Raw genomic sequence first — 20,461 nt, 5'->3', positions numbered from 1 at the left:
AGAAGTAGTGTGAGGGATGGAATATTCAGCAGCAGTGAGAATGACTTCCGTGAGGTGTGCGACCTGACTATCGCAGCTTGTGAAGGTTTGATCCTGAAAGGTCGCCCTGGAAGAGAAGAGCCCCCAGTCGGCTTTGGAGATGTTCCAACTAGCTGAGCACGGAGAGTGTGTATGATGCAGGAGATGGATGACACACGGGAAGAAGTCGCTCGAATATGTATCAGAAAGGGCATACCACTCAAACCGGCATGCAAGTTGGATAGCACATACAGAGACGTCTAAATGGGAATAGGTGTGAGATGTGTCCGAAAGAAAAGTAGGGGCGCCAGTATTGAGGCAGACAAGATTGAGCTGGTTGAAAAGGTCTGCTAACAGGGAGCCCCTCGGGCAGGATGCTGGAGAGCCCCAAAGGGGATGGTGGGCATTGAAGTCTCCAGTTAACAAAAATGGTGCAGGTAGCTGAGCAATAAGCTGCATCATGTCTGCCCTGGTAACGGCAGATGACGATGGAGTGTAAACGGTACAAATGGAAAATGCAAAAGTGGGGAGAGTAATGCGGATGGCAACTGCCTGCAGGCCGGTGTGCAACGTGATGGGATCGTAGTAAATATCATCCCGGACCAGCAACATAACCCCTCCATGAGCCGGGGTACCTACCACAGGGGGTAGGTCAAAACGCACAGAGGTGTAGTGTGCCAAAGCAATGTGATCGCATGGGCGTAGCTTCATTTCCTGGAGGGCTACGACGAGCGGACGGTGCAAGCGGAGCGAATGCTGCGAATATTCCAGTGAATAAGTGCCATCGTAAGAAGAAAAGGAAGATGAAAGAAGGGGTCACCTCGAAGGCCGTTGCCTGGGAAGGGGCGGGGATAGGATGACATGCAATAAAAATGGAAGTGTCTGTGTTCCACCAAACCTACAACAAATTATTTAATTGTGAAAATTTTCAATCAACGATCTGATACATAGTTATTCAAACAATACACATTCAAACAGCACACAAACACCAGTTTATCGCTGGTCGAATGTGGTCACAGAAACTGAAGCTACCCTGATAATGACCATTTATCTCTGAACCATTACCCTTATTAATAAACACTAAATGTAAGAACAAAGCAATAAACAGTATTCTACTATTCACACAATTAATTCCTTCACAAGATTAATTACGGAGGAAGGTATTTAACAAACATTCACTAATTATATAGACAAGAAAGAGAGGAAACATTATGATATTTTAAATCTACCAAAACAAAATGCACTTCTGTTTTCTAAAAAAAATCCTTGACTGACATTGTTTTCTACCAAAACAATAAAAAGAAAAGCTAAGCAATTTTTCAAAAAGTAATTTTCATTTTGGGGACTGTTGTGCCTGAATTACAAGAAATTCTGAGTATTTGATAAATATACAGCAAGAAGACAAACTTGAAAATATATGGATGCTACCACTGAAAATATTTAAGTCTGATGAAGGGTCCTTAGAAGAAAAGTCTGGAGTGACAATAAATTTTCTTCTTCTCTAAAATATCACAATGAGTAACTGAAAGCATCAATGGTAAAGTATAAAACTACAAAAATTAGAAACATGTCTCTCAGGAAGAACAAGTATGACAGACACAACAGAAAAAAGGCAAACTGGATGTTTACAGCAAATACAGTTGATTCATGATTGTACAGTTCTGCAGTACCAGAAATTTCAAAAGTATTAATTATAAAGGTCAAAGTATTAACTTACAGTTCCCAAGCACTCTTCACAGAAGGCAATACTATCCAATCCTGTGCCAAACTGACCAAAACATTCTCTGCATTCATACTCTGCTAGTTTACCACAGACTGTGCACTGGCGGGGAGCTATAAATATGAAGAAACAAGTTACAAAAGAATAATTCTGCAGAAATTTCTTCTAAACTTACTATAAAGAAAGGAATATTATAACGTGATTTTTGCTAGCGTCAAGGTCACTAGAGAATCACCATTACATCAGTCAAACAAGGAAGAGGTAGGAAACAAAATATGATCTAATGTTAGAAAGGATTTTGGGATTCAACGGAATTGGTTCATGAAAACCTCAGGAAAATTAAAATAACTTCAACACTGAACTTAAAAGGCCTCTTAGCATTTGAACACCAGAGAGTCAGACATGGGAGGGACAGGAGGGTGGGGGTAAGGGTGTGTGTGTGTGTGTGTGTGTGTGTGTGTGTGCTGATGTGATCTAAAATGACTATTTCATAGAAATTTCTTGATGGACTGTAAGAAATGATTGAGAAGTCAGATAACTGATGGTTAAAGGATAAAGTGATGTTTATGTGTGTATTTACATATGTGTAAATTACTTCTGTGTTCATCCTTCACTCTCATAAGCCTCATAGCCTCAATCTCCACTAACTCTTAGCACCCACACCCTCTACTCAACAGTTTCCCCTCCCTCTGTCCCACCATCCCCTCTCAATCACTCCTCTATGTCCTCGTTACCATGCGTTCCATGTTTTCACTGGCACCAGCACCTGTGTATCGCATTCCTATACTGAGCACCTACTGCCTCTCCCTCCTCCATTCCTATCCTACACACTTGCTGCCTGCCTCTGACCTATCAGCGACCCTTCTCCAATCTCTCCTCTCAGCCCACCTCCCACAACCCATCACCCCAACCTGCAAGCCAAACTGCTGCTGCAACTACATAGATACTCCACAAGTCACCAAAAAGCATGTGGCGGAGGGTATCCTGTACCACAACCAGTAATTTTCTTTTCTGTTCCACTGGCATATAGATCTGGGGGAAAAAAACTGTGTATATGCCTCCGTACGAGCCCTCATTTCTCATTATATTTGTGGCCATTATGTGCAATGTATGTTGGTGGTAGTATAATCGTTCTGCAGTCAGCTTCAAATGCTGGTTTTCTAAATTTTCTCAATAGTATTCCTCGAAAAGTACATCGTGTTCCCTCCAAGGATTCCCATTGGAGTTCCCAAAGCACCGCCGTAACACTTGCGTGTTGTTTGAGCCTACTGGTAACAAATCTAACGGCCTGCCTCCTAATTGCTTCAATATCTTCCTTTAATTCAACCTGGTATAGATCCCAAACACTCGAGCAGGACTCAAGAGCAGGTCACACTAGTGTCCCATATGCGGTCTCCTTTACAGAGAACTAGCCTTTCCTAAAATTCTCCCCACAGACCAAAGTCGCCTGTTCACCTTCCTTACTACACTCCTTACATGTTCATTCCATTTCATAATCCTTTGTAATGTTATACATAGACATTTGATCCATGTGACTGTGTCAAGTAACACTGTACTCAAACATTATGGGTTTGTTTTACCTACTCATCTGCATTAACTTACTTTTTCTAAATATAGAGCTTGTTTCCATTTATCACATCAACTAGAACTTTTGCCCAAGTCTTGTATCCTTCTACAGTCACTTGATGATGACATCTTACTACACACCAAAGCATCATCAGCAAACAGCCACAGAATGCTGCTTACCATGTCTGCCAAATTATTCACGTACACAGAAAACAACAATGGTCCTATCACACTTGCCCTGGGGCACGCCTAATGATAGCCTTGTGTCTGATGAACACTCACTGTCGTGGACAACATGCTGGGTTTTGTTACTTAAGAAGTCTTTGAACCACTCACATACCAGTGAACCTATTCCGTATACTTTGTTGATATTCAGCAGTGTGGCACCATATCAAATTCTTTACGGAAATCTAGGAATATGGAATATACCTGTTGCCCTTCATCCATGGTTTTCAGGACCTCTTGTGAGTAAAGGGCAAGCTGAGTTTTGCACGAGCAATGCTTTCTAAAACCATATTAATTCGTGGACATAAGCTTCTTGGTGTCAAAAAAATTTCTTATATTCTTACTGAGAATATCTTCAAGGATAATGAGTTTGCAGCAAACCAATGTTAAAGATACTAGTCTGTAATTTTGTGTGTTCATTCTTTTACTCTTCTTATATACAGATGTCACCCGCACTTTTTTCTAGTCGCTTGAGAGTCTGTGCTGGGTGAGAGATTCATGAGAAATGTGAGCTAAGTAAGATGCCAATGTCTTAGTGAACTCTTTGAAAAACTGCCAGTACAATGTAACTTCAAACAAACATCTCTCTCTCTCTCTCTCTCTCTCTCTATCAATCACACACACACACACACACACACACACACACACACACACACACCTGTCAACAGTTCATCATTTCTACTTATCAGCTGAGTTGTCTCCATTACTACTAGTCATTCTGCTGGAGTCAGAACTGTTGATGTTTTTCCTTGTGTTTATGAATTTAAGTTTGTTTCTATTCATTTCTTTTTCCCCCCAAATTATTTATATTCTGTCAGAACTCTGCTTGCCATATTCTATTTCCATAAGAAGACCAGAATTGAAAGCCAACATTCATTCTCTTCTCTTCTCTTTAAGACTTGTACGTTGTTATTAATGATACACATCTGAGCAGGGATACAGAATATGTTCAAGTTAAATTTACCAAAGGCATTCCACACAATCCACTGTTAATCCTTTTATAAATGTGTCATTGCACAAAAGTAGATCTATCACCCATGCCCTATGGATCAATTATTCAAATAGACTTACCATCAGGACTAATATAATAGTATACCGAATATTGACAGTGAAGTCTTAGAGTCCGTCTGAGCAAGGCCAGAGAGATACGCAACCAAAATATAAAAAAATTTCTGGAGATTATTTTTGAAGCAATAAATGATAAACAAAAAAACATTTCCATTTGAATGTTCTTGTTTCATGTACAAGTGTGTAGTCTGCTTATAAAATGTGAAGACAAAGGGTATTGGTCTGTTTCAAAGTTATATCCACTAATGACAGTCTTCAGATACCTGTACCTGTGTGTGTGTGTGTGTGTGTGTGTGTGTGTGTGTGTGTGTGTGGCGGGGGGGGGGGGAGGGGGGGGGGGGGAGTCGTTGCTGGAAAAGTAGCAATCAGTGCTCCTTCGCCTAACTGTAAAAATGCAACCTTATTCAGATAGTAGATGGAGTACTCATCTGCAGAAGTTTAGTGTGTCAAGAATCAAACAAGCTGATATTCAGTTCAATAGTCATAGAATTTTCAGTCTGAACACAGACATAATTTTCTAAGAACATCTAATTCTGCTGAATAGTGAGCAATGTTATAAATTCAAACAATCCAAAAACTAATAATGAATTTTATATTAAATTTCACAATCTATTACTAATAGCACTCATGCAAAGACTTTCTGCACAACCTACAGGAATATCAATATTTACTTACAGTCCTCAATAATATCAGTGACGTCCAGTAACTGTGATGGTAATATACGAGGGTACATTTTGAATGACTTTCCAAACCTAGGCATTTGTATAATTAAACATGAAGGCACCTAAAGTGGGTGGAAAAAAAAAAAACAGAACCATTAATTTTACAATAAAGGTAACATTTAAAAACATGCTGAAACATTCCAATATGATTTCATCCTTTTCTCTCAAAATTTATTAAAATTTATTTACAATCTGTTGAGGTTACAATATCTTATCACACTGTACGAATTACCTAAAGAAATTAACACTGCCAGGTATCAATGTTGGATTTTGGGCATTCAACAAAATGGTCAGTTAATTAATTTCTAATGCCAATTAACAAAGTTTAATTACTAAACTGAGTATCATACGATAATGAAACCATTATAGCACAGTGAAAAAAAGCACAAACACAAAAACACAAAACAAATTTATATTAAATAATCAAATACATTTGTTGAAAATTATTAAAGATCCTAACAAAATATTAAATGTAGCACATTGTTTCAGTGATACCCCAAGCACCACACCCTGGAGGCTCTTCATATCTTAGTAGGAGCCATAGGTTAAACAAAAGTGCCCTATAAAAATTGAGAGAAAATTACTTTGATTGATCTGAGAGACAGGATGTTTGAACACCACAGTCAGGTCACTTCTTTAACCATCCGAAGTTTATTCCCTTTTATTTTGAGCCAGTCCACCTCAACAACGATGTCTGTGAACATAAAGGTATAAATGACCTGGTAGACAACGTTACTAGTACCTTCAGATGTTTTGCAGATGATGTAGTTTTCTATAAGGAAGACCTATCTTAAAAAGAGCTGCACAAATATTCAATCAGATCTTCAAAAGATTTCAAAGTGATGCAAAAATTAGCTACTTGCTTTTTTTAAAAAAAAAAAAAAAAGTTTTAAGAAAATGTAAATTTGTGCACTTCACAAAATGCAGAAAAGTAGTATCCTACAACTACAATGTCAAAGAGTCACAACTGGAATCAGTCAACTCAACTCGTACAAATACCTGGATGTACAAATTTGCAGGGCTATGAAACGGGATGAGTACGTAAGACTCAGTCTTAGGTAAATTGGACAGCAGACATCATTTGATTAGTAGGATAGTGGAAAAATGATGTCTACAATGGAGACTGCTTATAAAACATCCATGCACACCATTCTAGTATACTGCACAAGAGTGACGGAAACCATATCAGAACAGAACTAATTGAGAACACTGAATTCATACAAAGCAGTGCAGCAGCACATAGTCTCACAGGTTTGTTTCAATCATGAGAGAACACCACGAAATATGCATATACATGTAGGCTGCATAAACAGTAAACTCAGAAATACATGTTTCACAATACAAATACTAAGAAACCTTCTATCATATGATGATCACAGGACCATATATTTTGCTTATACTCACTCACCATTGAAAAATGATGTAGTATTTTGGGGAAAGTGTGGAACAAGTCTGAAATCATTTATTGTGTAGAAAAAGATTATCAGACTAATGGAAGGGTGTTCATAACTTAACACTGAAAGCCCATGATGTCAAATGGAGTGCACCAGACACACTGGTCTATTAAATAATTTCATGAATAAGTACTAAATGAGGAATTTAGGAAAATAATACAGCCCCCAACATATCTGCCCCATACAGACACCAAAGACATGATTAGTCACGTCAAAGTGCACAAAGTCGCATTTCAGAAGTCGTCCTTCTTGTTTTCATACAAGAATGGGACAGGATGAAACCCCAACATGTGGTATAATGGGAAGAACTCTATTCCATGCACTTTCCAGCTGTTTGCAGAATACAGATGAAGATATAGAGATGTCACACAATCCTGATTGGCTGCAAATATCTGTCATTTCTTTACTGTGGATTTCAATGTGCCCTCATGCCCAGCACAATATCTTTTTACTGCATTTTTGACAGGAGAACAGTGTGTATTGAACTAACTCTTTGTTATATTCACACAGTGGATCATCTGAAGGACACTATGAGACAGAGCAGGTTAGCCCCTGCATGGCCGGAACTCATTTGCTTTAAAGCCATTAGGGTAGCATGTAAATGCTGATCAGAGACATGACTAGCTGGTACATGTCTAGAGCAATGAAGGATCCATGTATCTCTCTCTATTTGAGTCATTAGTTCAACTACATGGGAGTTATGGTACTCATTTAAAAAGGAATTAAATGAATGCTTGTATGTTGAATCCGCTGTACAAGACTTGTATGAAGATAGGTAAGGGACACTTTTAGTAGCAGTTTGCCTTCTTACTCTGAGTATTTTATTTTTCTGTTAAAGTCTAACAAGTTTCACAGCTACAGCTCCATTTTCAAGGACTACTCTAACTTTTTAGGCACTAAATCTGCTTCATTTTGCCACCTATAAGAATAATAAAAATGTCTCAGACAAACGAACAAGCAACTGAGACGCTTTTATCCTCAACCTGATAACCAGCCAGATCGGATATTTGTTCCGGCACTGTGAGGGAACATTCATTTCTACAAAATTTTTTTCCTCTACAACCGTTTTACTCGAATCCTCTATGTCTCTGTGGCTTGAGCAGTTAGGAAAAATGTCACTTCACTTGTGGGTCACTAATGATGTTTAATGTAATGTGTGAGTCTGTGGCCAGTTTTGTTTTAAAGACACGTGATGAATATTTACCAAGAAAGTTTCAGGGTGGCTCACAGGAGGCTTAGAATGGAACCTCATGGTAGCCAGGAATCAATGTTTTCCAAGAAGGGCAAAGAGTTATGAGATGCTCAGCCCATCATCAAACTTGCCTTGCACCAAAGGAACACACATATAGTAGTAGTGGATTTGACCCAACTATTTCCACATTTCCTCCCACTGAGATGTTTCAAGTTATTCATAGTCTTCAACAGCAACCTGTAGAATGGAGGTGTGGTGGGAGGTGGCGATTGGTGGGGCGGGTGATGGTGGGGGAGAACCTACACCAGAGGGACATCAGTCACAAATATTTCAGCAGAGACCTATCAAAAGTCTGAGGGAAAAGCACATGTGAAAGAGTAATATTGGAGCCATAAAAGAATGCAATGGAGATGTGTATGTGGTTCAAGCAACCTAATGCAAGCAAGCAGGTATGATATGGAAAGCTTCTTTACTGATTGCTCTACAGCTAACATGATATGAGGTTAAAGGAAAAATTAGGACAAGAAACTTACCTCTTTAAGTTTTATATCACTGGTTAAAAAGCTCTGGTCGAAAAGCTGCTGAACGGAGGGCAGAACAAGTTGCTCATCCTTCTCAACAAACAGTTGGTAGTGGTATGCTTCCTGACCAGAACTTAACTTTAAAAATGGCTCTGCTTTTAATATCTGGGCAACCAGAGAAGTCAAAAATTCTTCTGGATCTGGAGCAAAGTAACAACAACTTCACTACTTAGGGCTATTATGTATATTAATTAAGGAGAACGGTACAAAATAAAAATTACAATAGAAATGATAAAATGAGCATTGCAAAACTGTGGAAGACAATAAAAAGAAACAACCAGGAATGGTTGCAAAACTGGATGTTTCTTCCAAAAATAATTTTTTTTGCATGTAACTGAGGGTGTGATGTAAGAAGCTAATGCATCTTAAATGAAATCTAACCGCATCTTGTGCTTAGCAGAAAGAATAACTTCACAAACACTGACAGGAGGTTGCAAAAAGTGCAAGAGGGCCATTCCATTGTTACAGACATAAAATCTGTACAATTTACATTGAAGTAAAACAGAAAATAAAAAAAAAAACAGATAGACCTGAATATGACACTACTTGCAACAAAGATTTGCTGATGCAAGTTGCGTTGAATTGCCACCAAACAAAAATGATCACCAATTGACTTTTCACAGAATGAACCAAGCATAAAGGTAAAAACTCACTGCATAGTAGAGGCTTCGACTATTCGCAAGGTATATATAAAAACTACACTCAGATATGCTCTATACTCAAACCTACACTGGTAGTATAGCAGTTGTACGGTGAAAATGTGCAGTGCTGTCAACTGAGGAGTGTTACATTTGTGTAACTATTTATTTTTTTCACAATATTTCAACATCGGAAGGTAAGAGTACATCTGAGGACGCATGCTGTGAGGGACACATCTTTACATGGTCAGGGCATTGCATTGAGAGGGCAGGCTTATGAACACTGCATTAGAAATTCACAAAAACACTGCTGTGAGAATAGAAAAGTACAGTATGGAGCAGAAGAAGGTGAGGTCAGACCATCTCATCCAGCCACACCAGGGGGGCAAAATGATGATGATGAAGAAGAAGAAGAAGAAGAAGAGGAGGAGGAGACAATTTGAGAAGCATTCAACAAATGTCGCAGATTTTTAGGGAGATCCCATTTGATGTCATATTTATAATTACAATACGAGAAAGGAACACACAGCTCTCGATAATAATAGTGAGAGGTGATACTGTTACATAATACCGTGGATTTTTGAGGGCAATATCAAAAGAAAACTTTTGACTACATTGTTTGGCTCAATGAAACCTGGGTAAATGTAAGCCACTCAATGAGTATAGGCTGGACAGATGATACAGTAACTGGAACCATGTCACAACCCTTTGGAAAAAGATAGCAGACATTCTTCCCCATAGAGGTAAATCAGCAACGTTCATGCAAAACTGCATTTTGTTGTTTAGATCAAAAATATCTGATTATCATGAAGAAATGAACAGAGGCATATCTCAGCAGTGGTTTAACGACTTGCTTTTGAAAAACTTTAGCAGTCCTTCAGTAACAGTTATGGCAATGGCTCATATCATTGGACTGTCCTTATAAGGCGCCCACGATAGCTTCCAGAAAACACAATTATCGACTGATTACATGAATACTGTATCAGACAACTGTAGAAAGGGTGATTTGTTGGATCTCGTGGCTCAAAATAAACCACCTCCTCTAAGTGTTTCAGATGAACTGGCCAAAGAATATGGCTAGAGGGTCCTTAAATGGCCACCATACTACTGTCACTTCAGTTCTGTTATCCTTATATGGGCTCAAGTTAAAAACTTATGTGGCAACGAACAACAAAAAATGTACATTAGCAGAAGAGGAAAGATAAACCAAATGTCACTGTCAGATTGGAATAATAATGCAGTACACACAAAAGCATGGAAGCATGAATGAGCAGCGAAGAATTATACTGAAAAACTTATTATTTCATTAAATTCTGGTAGCAGTTCTAGTGACAACACAAATGGTAATGACAACACAAATGGTAATGAAAATCTTCCAGACACACGTATCGTACACCTGTTAGTGGTATAGTGTATTTCCAAAGATTCAGTCACGTAAACCACTTTCAATTTTCTGTAATGTGTGTCAAGTATGTGGTTGAACACTGAAGTTTTTGCTACTATTTGCCTATAATGTGCGATTAAGATATCTTAATGTATCACAGTTACTACAGCAGTAGTGACCCCCCCCCCCCCCCCCCCAAAATGCACACTCCACTACCTAGAAAAACGGTGCCAACAGTCTTGCGCACACGACTGCTGATCATGTGAGCATATGGCATGTTATGTACAAGACAGTAAATCCACTCCCCATATGTTGAAAAATTAAAAATATTCATTTGGATTTTGATCATGTTAGACCGTTCAGTTTAGTACTATTTCACTTGGGTCCTGTACAATGCATCACAATGTTCTGTTGAAGGATTACATTTTTTTTGATGAATCTGACCCGTATGTAATTCTGATTCTGGTCACCATGTAGCCCATGCGGACTTCTCTGAAGCGTTTTCTCTGCTGCAGGAAATTGCTAACGCTTTCTGACTAACGACTTATACAAAATTATCACATGATGATTGGACGTGTATTTTCACTTTCGACCATCTGTTTCCAGATGTTTATTGCATAACTGCATTTACAATTCAGTCCATTAATGTGACACTAATACATTATTTCTCTAAGAGAACTGAAACCGGGCTCTAACAGTACTACAAAAGGTTTCTTACATTAAAATAAAAATAAAAAAAAATTCTTTTTCCTCCCAAGATATTCCATAATCCCATTTTCTCTGCGCTTCTCTTCTGGGTCCATGGTCTGGATACCAGACACTCAGCAAGTAGTAAGCATTCTCCTGGCTTTATGCACTATAGCTACATCTTTCCCCATAGACACTCTCTCTAGGAACAGACAAGGTATGCACAGTAGGTCTGTCGATATTTGAGGCCCCTACTTTACTTAAACATCACTAACATCTTTAGATGATGCAACAATTCTTCATATAGCCAAACAGGCATTTTCTTTTATAATATACAATTTAGAAGCATTTCATGGCATGTAACTGCCTTCTTATTAAATTTCCTTTTGATGTTCATTTTATTCCTTATTGCGTTGTTACATACGTTACTACATTTTCTTATATCTCATTTCCCAGGTTGTCATGTAGTACCCATTATACGTAACTGTCGTCTTATTTTGTTACACCATTAATTAGTGTTCCTTAAATACTATAACATATAGATTCATTTGAATTATTGATGCTACCTGTAATCCCCCCCCCCCCCCCCCCCCCCCCCCGGACTAAAAAAAATTATTTCCACATTTATTCCTTTAGTGCAAGCTTCACGTTTCCTTTTATTTGCATATAACATACAAAGGTTGTTAAAACAAAAACGAGAATATTAGTTAGTTCCATTTTGTGTTTCATCAACAAAAGAGTACAACTCGAAATGTCATGTTACATCTGGTGGTGTATAAATCTCCTCAATTATCTTTTCTATTTATTTACAATATTCCCTTCTTTAGCGTGATCACTTCTCCCACTAACTCCTGCTTAAATTCTTTTTTATTGCATCACAGCTGAACTACCTCATTTTTGGGTAAGTACTGCACAACTGGGTAAGTACTGCAGAACTAACTTTTATTTGTACATGAAAGTGAGTCACCCTCAACTATTTCATAAAAATGGAACGGACCATTTCTCTTGTGATTGGACCCGACCTAAGGTATAGATCAGTTACTACAGGATCCGTCTATGCGCATAACACCCAATTCCTAGCGAGTCCCCATTTTGTGTACTACTGATTTTTATAGGACAGTACTGGTCAGCATCTTTAACAACTTTATGCATCAGGAACGAAGATGTTCATTAACACTATGATTTCAACACCTCCTTTCTTTTCTCTCTCTATGTATTCTTTGTCCTACTCACTATCCCTGCCCTGCACTACTATTTTCGTTTGTATTTCTCTCACGCAAGTGTTTTCGACGTGCATCGATGATACTTCCTATTTTAACCCACTAGGCTCTTTTATCATAATTTATGCGGGTCATTTCTGCGTCATGCATTATTTCATTGATGTATCCTTTATTCCCCTGAAAATATGATGCAACTAAAATTGTCATTTGCCCAAGTCCTTTGTGTCATGACAGTAGTCCATCGTCATTGCCATATGTGAAATACTCGCCAGTGCAATCCTACTGTTATAGGTTGTAAATTCTACTATACAGATTTAAAAAGATGAAATTCTGTGATAGAAACTTTGCATATGGACAAAGGGAAGATAGATTTGCTACTCCTAATAGAGAAGTAAGAAAAGGGAAGATAGTACCCTCACCATCCCCCACCCCAGGGACCCCATCTGCTAATGTACTTCTACATCTACATAACTACATATACACTCCGCTAGCCACCAAGTGGTGTGTGGCGGAGGGCACAATTCGCGCCAAAGACTTATTAACCCCCTCTGTTCCACTCGCGGATCGCGTGAGGGAAAAACAACCATGGCACCGGAGAGAGAATCTGTTCGGCATTCCCTATAGAATGGAATGGAATAGGCAAGTATATTCAAATAACTCATCATCAACTGTCATCATAATTTGTGTGCCGGTCTATTTGTTGGTCAATACTAGACAGAGGTGAAATAATTACCCATGATTAACCTCCCTTAAAAAAAACAAGAATTAACATGCAAACCCAACCATTGTTTTTATCATTTGACCATAAGTAACTTGCCTCTTTGGTCAGCAATCTTACACTGTAGGAATACTTTGCCACACTATCACCATTAAGAACGATCTTTGTTGCTACTTTGTTTCTTTCTTAGGTTTAATTTAATGGTATCTTATAGTGCTTTAACATATCAATTATTTATTATTATTATTATTTGTTACAGTCAACTTTGGACTACGCTAAGCATCAGTCATTTCTTGTGCTTTTTCTTGCGTTCTTCCCGGTACTTCTTCATTTTTTCTGAGTGGGCTTCTTTACGTTCTTGCGACCAGGTTGTTCCCGTCTTCTTTGATTGCGTTCGGTCTTTGAATCCCTGTATTTTGTTGATGGCATTCCTATATTCCATTCTGTTGTAAACTGTCTCTGGTATAATGTTCATTTCTGCAATGTCTTCTTTTACTTCTTTCAGCCAGTTAATTTGTGTCTTTCTGCTTTCCATGTATTCCAGGATTTTCTTTGCCGTTCTTTCTGGTGCCATTCTTTTGACATGCCCATAGAAACTCAGTCTTCTCTTTTTAAAGGATGTTGTCAGTTTTTCAATTTTCTCGTATAACTCTTTATTGGATCGCAATTTATAATCCTGTCCATCCTTTTTAGGTCCTAAGATCTTTCTCAGTATTTTTCTCTCTTTTATTTCCAATTTCTCCAACAGACGTTTTCTGTTCAGTGGGATGCATTCAATCGCATACAAACTTTCTGGTTTTATTACCGCATTGTAGTGCCTGAGCTTGGCATTGATGGAGATCGACTTTTTATTGTATACATTTCGGCATAGCTGGTATGCCGTTTCCATATTTATTGCTCTTTCCTGTAGTGAAACATTTGGTAACCCTGTCGGTGTAATCCATTCCCCTAGATACTTAAATTTATGAACTCTCTTAATTATTCCATATTTAGTTTGCAATGTCTGTGTTGGGTCTGTTTTGTCCTGTATCATCAGTTCTGTCTTTTCATACGATATTTGTAGACCTGTCTTCTCAGCGATCTCATGCAGCATTTCTATCTGAATCTTTGCTGTTTCGATGTCATCTGCCAATATTGCCATGTCATCAGCAAATGCCAGACATTCAATTTTTGTTTTATTTCTTCCTAACGTTATCCCATTTTTCACTCCAGCTTCTGCCATCTTCTTTCTCCATTCCCTGACCACTTTTTCAAGGACAATGTTAAACAACAGCGGGGAGAGCCCATCCCCTTGTCTAACACCTGTTCCAATTACAAACGGTTGTGACAATCTACCCAAAAACTTCACTTGCGATTTTGTTCCCGTAAGGGTTTCCTGGATTAGACTTCTGCTTTTATCATCAATCCCAAATTCTTCTAATGTGTTAATCAGAGTTGGTCTATCAATAGAATCATATGCTTTTTTGAAGTCTATGAATGTAATTACTAGATTTTTCGATGTGCGTGCACGAAGTTGTATTATGGAGAGTAGACTGAATATCTGTTCACTGCATGATCTTCCTTTTCTAAACCCAGCCTGATATTCACCCATTTCTTTCTCTACCTGATTTTCAATCCTGTTTTGTAGTGCCTTGGATAGGATCTTATAGGCCACTGATAACAATGAGATACCTCTGTAGTTATTTGCATTTGTCTTGGCACCCTTCTTATGTAACGGATGAATCAATGCTGTCTTCCATTCCTCCGGAATCTTCTCTGTATTCCAAATCTCTTCAAACAGCGCCTCGAAATTATTTATTAAGTTTTCTCCTGCGTATTTCAGTAGTTCCGCGACTAACGAATCTTTACCAGATGCTTTATTGTTTTTCAATCCTTTCAAGATCTCTTTAATTTCTTCTTTATTAGGTGGTTCAGAGTCTGGTAGCTTATTCTTAGGCTTCTCAAATGTCAAGGTTTCATCAGGTCTTTTGCAGCTTAGCAGCGTTTTCTTGGATGGTTTCTGGATCAAAAAAGAAAACTGCTGTGGGATGTGATACATTTAAAACTTTGTAAGGACCACTATATCAAGGGAAAAACTTTTGTCTCTCTTTCTTCAGATTTGACCTACGGTGCACTTCCTTAATTAGTACCACGTCGTCCACATCAAAGTTAGCTGTCCTAGCTTTTTCATTATACGAGCGTTGGAACTTTAATAGTGGCAACTATTTATTTACAGCTTGTACAAAATACGAGGGGCATTTGAAAAGTCCGTGCAAAGTCCGAGAGATGGCACCACCGCCGTTTATTGAGGTCATGTTTAGTTAGTAGCATCTTTGGAAAGAAAGCACACCAAGTTTCAGCCATATTGGTCTATTTCTTTGTGTTTGGCATTCGTGTGAATCAAGAAAGTCAAGTGATTGTCAAAAAATGGATAAAAAAGATTTGTGTGTGGTGATTAAACAATACTTTATGAAAGGCAAAATGCCTCAGGAGACTAAAGACAAGCTCGATAAACATTACGGTGACTCTGCAGCTTTGATTAGAACAGTTTATAAGTGGTTCCAAAATTTTCGGAGTGGCCATATGGGCACAAGTGATGCTGAATGTTCTGGACGCCTTGTGGGGATTATGACTCCAGAAATCATTGATAAAATCCATGATATGGAGACGGATGACAGAAGAGTTAAGGTGCGTGAGATTGCTAGTGCTGTGGGCATCTCAAATGAGCTGGCGCATAATATTTTGCATAAACATTGAGAAAGCTATCCTCAATATGGGTTCCGTGAGTGCTCACGATTGACCAAAAATGGAATCGTGTTAAGTGTTGCAAGGATGGTTTGCAGCTGTTCAGGAAGAATCCGCGGGACTTTAAGCGTTGTTTCGTCACTGTGGTAGACACACACTCCTGAGACCAAAGAACAATCTAAACAATGGCTTACCAAGGGAGAATCTGCACAAAAAAAGGCGGAAGACCATTCCTCCAGGTGGAAAGGTTATGGTGACTGTCTTTTGGGATTCGCAAGGGATAATCCTCAAAGACTATCTGGAAAAGGCTAAAATTATTACAGGTGCATATTATTCATCGTTATTGGACCGTTTGAAAACTAAGCTGCAAGAAAAATGCCGGTGATTGGACCGCAAAAGAGTCCTTTTCCATCACGACAATGCACCAGCACACACCTCAGCAGTTGTGGTCGCAAAATTAATGGAAATATGATTAGAACTCGTTTCACATCCCCCCTATTCACCAGACTAACCTATTCTCCCTCGAACTACTATTTGTTCCCCAATTTGAAGAAATGGCTGGCAGGACAAAGATTTTATTCAAACGAGGAGTTGATTGCAGCAACTAATAGCTATTTCGCAGACTTGGACAATTCCTATTATTCGGAAGGGATCAGCATATTAGAACATCGTTGGACGAAGTGTAAGTCTAAAAGGAGACTATGTCAAAAAATAAGAGGTTAACCCCTACACATAAGTAGTTTTTATTTTTGCATGGGCTTTTCTAACGCCCCTCGTAGATACGTGTTTCAAAGTTTTACTGACCTTCAGAGTAGTCTCCAGCATTGTGTATAGCCCGTTGCCAGTGATGTGGAAGTTACAGGATACTCTTAGCAGTGCCAGGTGTGTTGACAGTTTAAGCGGTGCGGTCTATAGCAAAATGATGGTCAGGTCCTGCAGAAAGTGTCATCACTTCTGTCTCTAAGCTAGTCGTAGGTTGTGTTCCAAAAATGAACAGCAAAGAGACAGAAGTGATGATACTTTCTGCAGGACAATGCTCAAGCATGTACAGTGCAAGCTTTTACTGATTTATTTGACTGATGGGGCTGGTAAGTGCTACACCACCTACTGCACTCCCCTGACTAAGCCCTCGTAAATTCAACTCTATTTGTAAACTGAAGGAAACACTTCACAGCATTTGCTTCAGAACTGCTACAAATTCGTCGGACAATAGACCGCACCACTCAAACTGTCAACACAACTGGCACTGCTAAGAGTATCCTATGACTTCCACATAGCCAGCAAGGGGTTATACACAATGCTGATGACTACTTTGAAGGTCAGTAAAACTTTGAAGCACGTATCTATTTTGTACAAGCTCTAAATAAATAGTTGCCACTATTGAAGTTCCAACCCTCGTATTTATGCAGCAATTTATCTACTACTCATTGTAAATTTTCTTTTACAACATTGTCTAAGCTGTCTCCTTGTTGTTGTTCATCTCACAAGGGTTGGATTTTGGCTTACACTTACATGTGATTACGTAACGTATTCCTTCCAATGCTAAGAATTCTTTAAGTTTTGGCTAATAAATTGTGGGCCATTATCAGTTAAAAATCTCTCTGGTTTCTCCAAAATCGGTAAAATAATTACGCACAGAGTGGATTACTGTATCTGAGCTGGCATGTTTCACTGGATATAAAGTTACATATCTGGGCCAACATCCAACCACTACAAAAATATATGTAACTCCACCTCTACTGGTTGGCAAAGGCCCATCGAAACCCGATGCTGTTAAATCATGCAATCCTTTTGGTATAAATGGATACATGTTATAACCTATGCCCTTATTATTCCTTTTTACTTTCTGACAGGTCTGGCAAGTTCATATCACTTGTGTGGCTTTTTTACTCAAACCTTAAAAATAATAAACTATAATATGTGCTATAAACTTACACATTCCAAAATGTCAATTTCCATTGCATCTGAATGCTATTAACTGTAACTCAACACTTTAGAGAGTACACAGTTTCCATGTAGAATTGTTTTGGTGTTCTTGTCAAAATAATACTTGGTCTATTATTTTCCATGAATGCCTCTCAAACAAGCGTAAATCAGTCTGTTGATATCACTGAAATGTCGTTCTGAAATACACGTATACACTGACTTCTTGCTTTATACTTCTAGCGACGATACACACTTCGCCTTGTATATAACTTATATAAGAAATTTACAACAAAATTAATGCCAGGTCCTCTCATTTGTCTGATTTCGTTTATTCCTAACGGTAACCTAGGTATGTGTCTGGTACGATTCTGACATCCTTTAATGTACTTGATCTCACTATCAAATTTTTGAAGAAAAAGTGCACAGTGCATTAACCTGTGGCGTAATAATCTACTCTCCATTAAGAATCCGTACCTGATGATCTGTATAGACTATCAACTTGGATCCCCAAATTAATGTTTCAAATTTTTGTATACTCCATACAATGACAAATAATTCTTTGTTTCGAGTCGTTCTGAAATAACTCTGCAGCTATCCCGTATTCTGAGGTGTCAATAGTTAGTTTAAAAGGTTCACTCATCAATGGATGTTTTAAAATGGGAGTCTTAACCAATACATCCTTTATACCTTGGAAATCTCTGGATGTATCATTGAGCCACAGCCACACCACTCTTTGCTTAAATAGTGCTAGAAGACGTGGTTCATTAATTTCTTGACCTCATACATACTTTCTACAAAATCTGGCTAAACGTAGAAACGAACGTAGCTGTTTCACGTTTCTTGGTTCTGGACACTCCTTGATTGCTCTAATTCTTTCAGGGTCAAGTTTAATACCGTTCACTCCTACAAGACATCCTAGGAACTTCAGCTTTTCTCAACCAAAATGTGACTGATATTTTGGTAGTGATACCCTTTTTCTCTCAACTTGCTTAGGGTTTTAATCAAAGGCTTACAATGTTCTTCCCAATCGGTTGAAACCAAAAGGATATTGTCAACGTATATAAAGAGTTCCTGAAGCAACTCTCTCCCTAACGCTTGCTCTGGTGTTCTAATAAAAACTAATACTGCAATATTCAGTCCAAGTTGGAGTACTTTAAATTGGTACTATCAACCATCATATAAAAATGTGGTATACTGTTAATATTCCTCACTTAATTTTATTTGCCAGTAAACATATGTTTAATCCATCGAGGTAAAATACTTAGCTTTTGCAAACTTAGCTAATAACTCACCTACACTGACAGGCCTGTCTCTTTCTGTTTCGCTTTCTTTACAAGTCCTTGCATCGAGAACAAGATAGACACCACCTGTAGTTTTCTTTATTGCTAAAGAGGATTATTATATGCACTAATACTACACTTGATTATATGTTGGTCTACCATTTCATTAATCTCCTCCTAGACATCATTCTTGAGATTAATTGGTACTGGATATGGCTTATACAAGAAAGGTTCTGCCTTTTTTCATTTTAAACCTGTGAATGTAGCTGCTAATTTCAGCTGGTTTGTCCAAAAAGACATTGCTATATGCACTTAACCTCTTGTTTCTGGGTATCTGTCAATGAATTTGACTGGAACACTTTCATCTGAATATCTTTTCTGGATTGATCAAGAACTACTTCAGTAGTCTGTTCCACTAATATGTTAGTGCTAGTTAGTAAGTATATTTTATTTGAATGGAAGATTTCTGTATTTACAGTGAACTTGGCTGAAACAGTACTTCTACCCTACAGTCGCCCAGACTACATCTTAAAGTTCTACTGGAAAAGTCAACTATTACATGATGTTTCAATAACGAATCTAAACCTAGCAATAATTGCATATTTATGTTAGATACTATTAATAACATTTGGGAAAGAAAGACATCCAATTCATATTGCGATTCTTGTTTAATTAGCTTACCTTTATTTCCAGCTATTTCACCTATATACACCCCAGTTATGGGTAATATCAGCAATTTTCCTTCATTTTGCATGTTGTAAACAACTCTTCGGATATTAGAGAAATTTCACTACCAGAATCTACATATAGCTCTACATTATTCCCACACTGAACTCTAGATACCATAGGCTTAAACATTTCCTCATTATTATGTAGTTCCTCCTCTAATAAACACTTCTTGATTGATATTTTTCTGCTGAAAACTATGTATTTTTCTACAAACGGGTTGCATAGTGTTCAGTAATATCCTGGGTCTTGGCCCTGGACCCAGGATTCTCTCCGTTTTCCATGGTAATCATAGGATAGCTACTTTGCATCGTATCTTGGTTAGTATTTATAACATCTGTATGTTATCAATATAATAGAAGGAAACTTCCACGTGGGAAAAATTATATATAAAAGCGTGTCTGTATGTGTGGATGGATATGTGCATGTGTGCGAGTGTATACCTGTCCTTTTTTCCCCCTAAGGTAAGTCTTTCCGCTCCCGGGATTGGAATGACTCCTTACCCTCTCCCTTAAAACCCACTTCCTTTCGTCTTCCCCTCTCCTTCCCTCTTTCCTGATGAGGCAACAGTTTGTTGCGAAAGCTTGAATTTTGTGTGTATGTTTGTGTTTG

General features: G+C 38.2%; 1 protein-coding gene across 1 annotated transcript in view; it reads right to left on the bottom strand.

Annotated features, from left to right (window-relative positions):
* LOC124798182 (ubiquitin carboxyl-terminal hydrolase CYLD) overlaps positions 1 to 20,461 on the bottom strand; it is a 107,910-nt gene that overhangs the window by 20,046 nt on the left and 67,403 nt on the right. The window contains exons 10-12 of the mRNA XM_047261468.1: positions 8,499 to 8,686; positions 5,273 to 5,381; positions 1,736 to 1,851 (exon numbers count right to left, since the gene is read on the bottom strand). Of these exons, the coding sequence (XP_047117424.1) occupies positions 1,736 to 1,851; positions 5,273 to 5,381; positions 8,499 to 8,686 (413 nt within the window). The remainder of the gene's footprint in view (positions 1 to 1,735; positions 1,852 to 5,272; positions 5,382 to 8,498; positions 8,687 to 20,461) is intronic.

The sequence above is a fragment of the Schistocerca piceifrons genome, chromosome 5, assembly GCF_021461385.2.
Source record: "Schistocerca piceifrons isolate TAMUIC-IGC-003096 chromosome 5, iqSchPice1.1, whole genome shotgun sequence".
Classification (NCBI taxonomy): domain Eukaryota; kingdom Metazoa; phylum Arthropoda; class Insecta; order Orthoptera; family Acrididae; genus Schistocerca; species Schistocerca piceifrons.
Note: the sequence above shows the minus strand (reverse complement) of the source record. Positions and strands in the feature narration are given on the sequence as shown.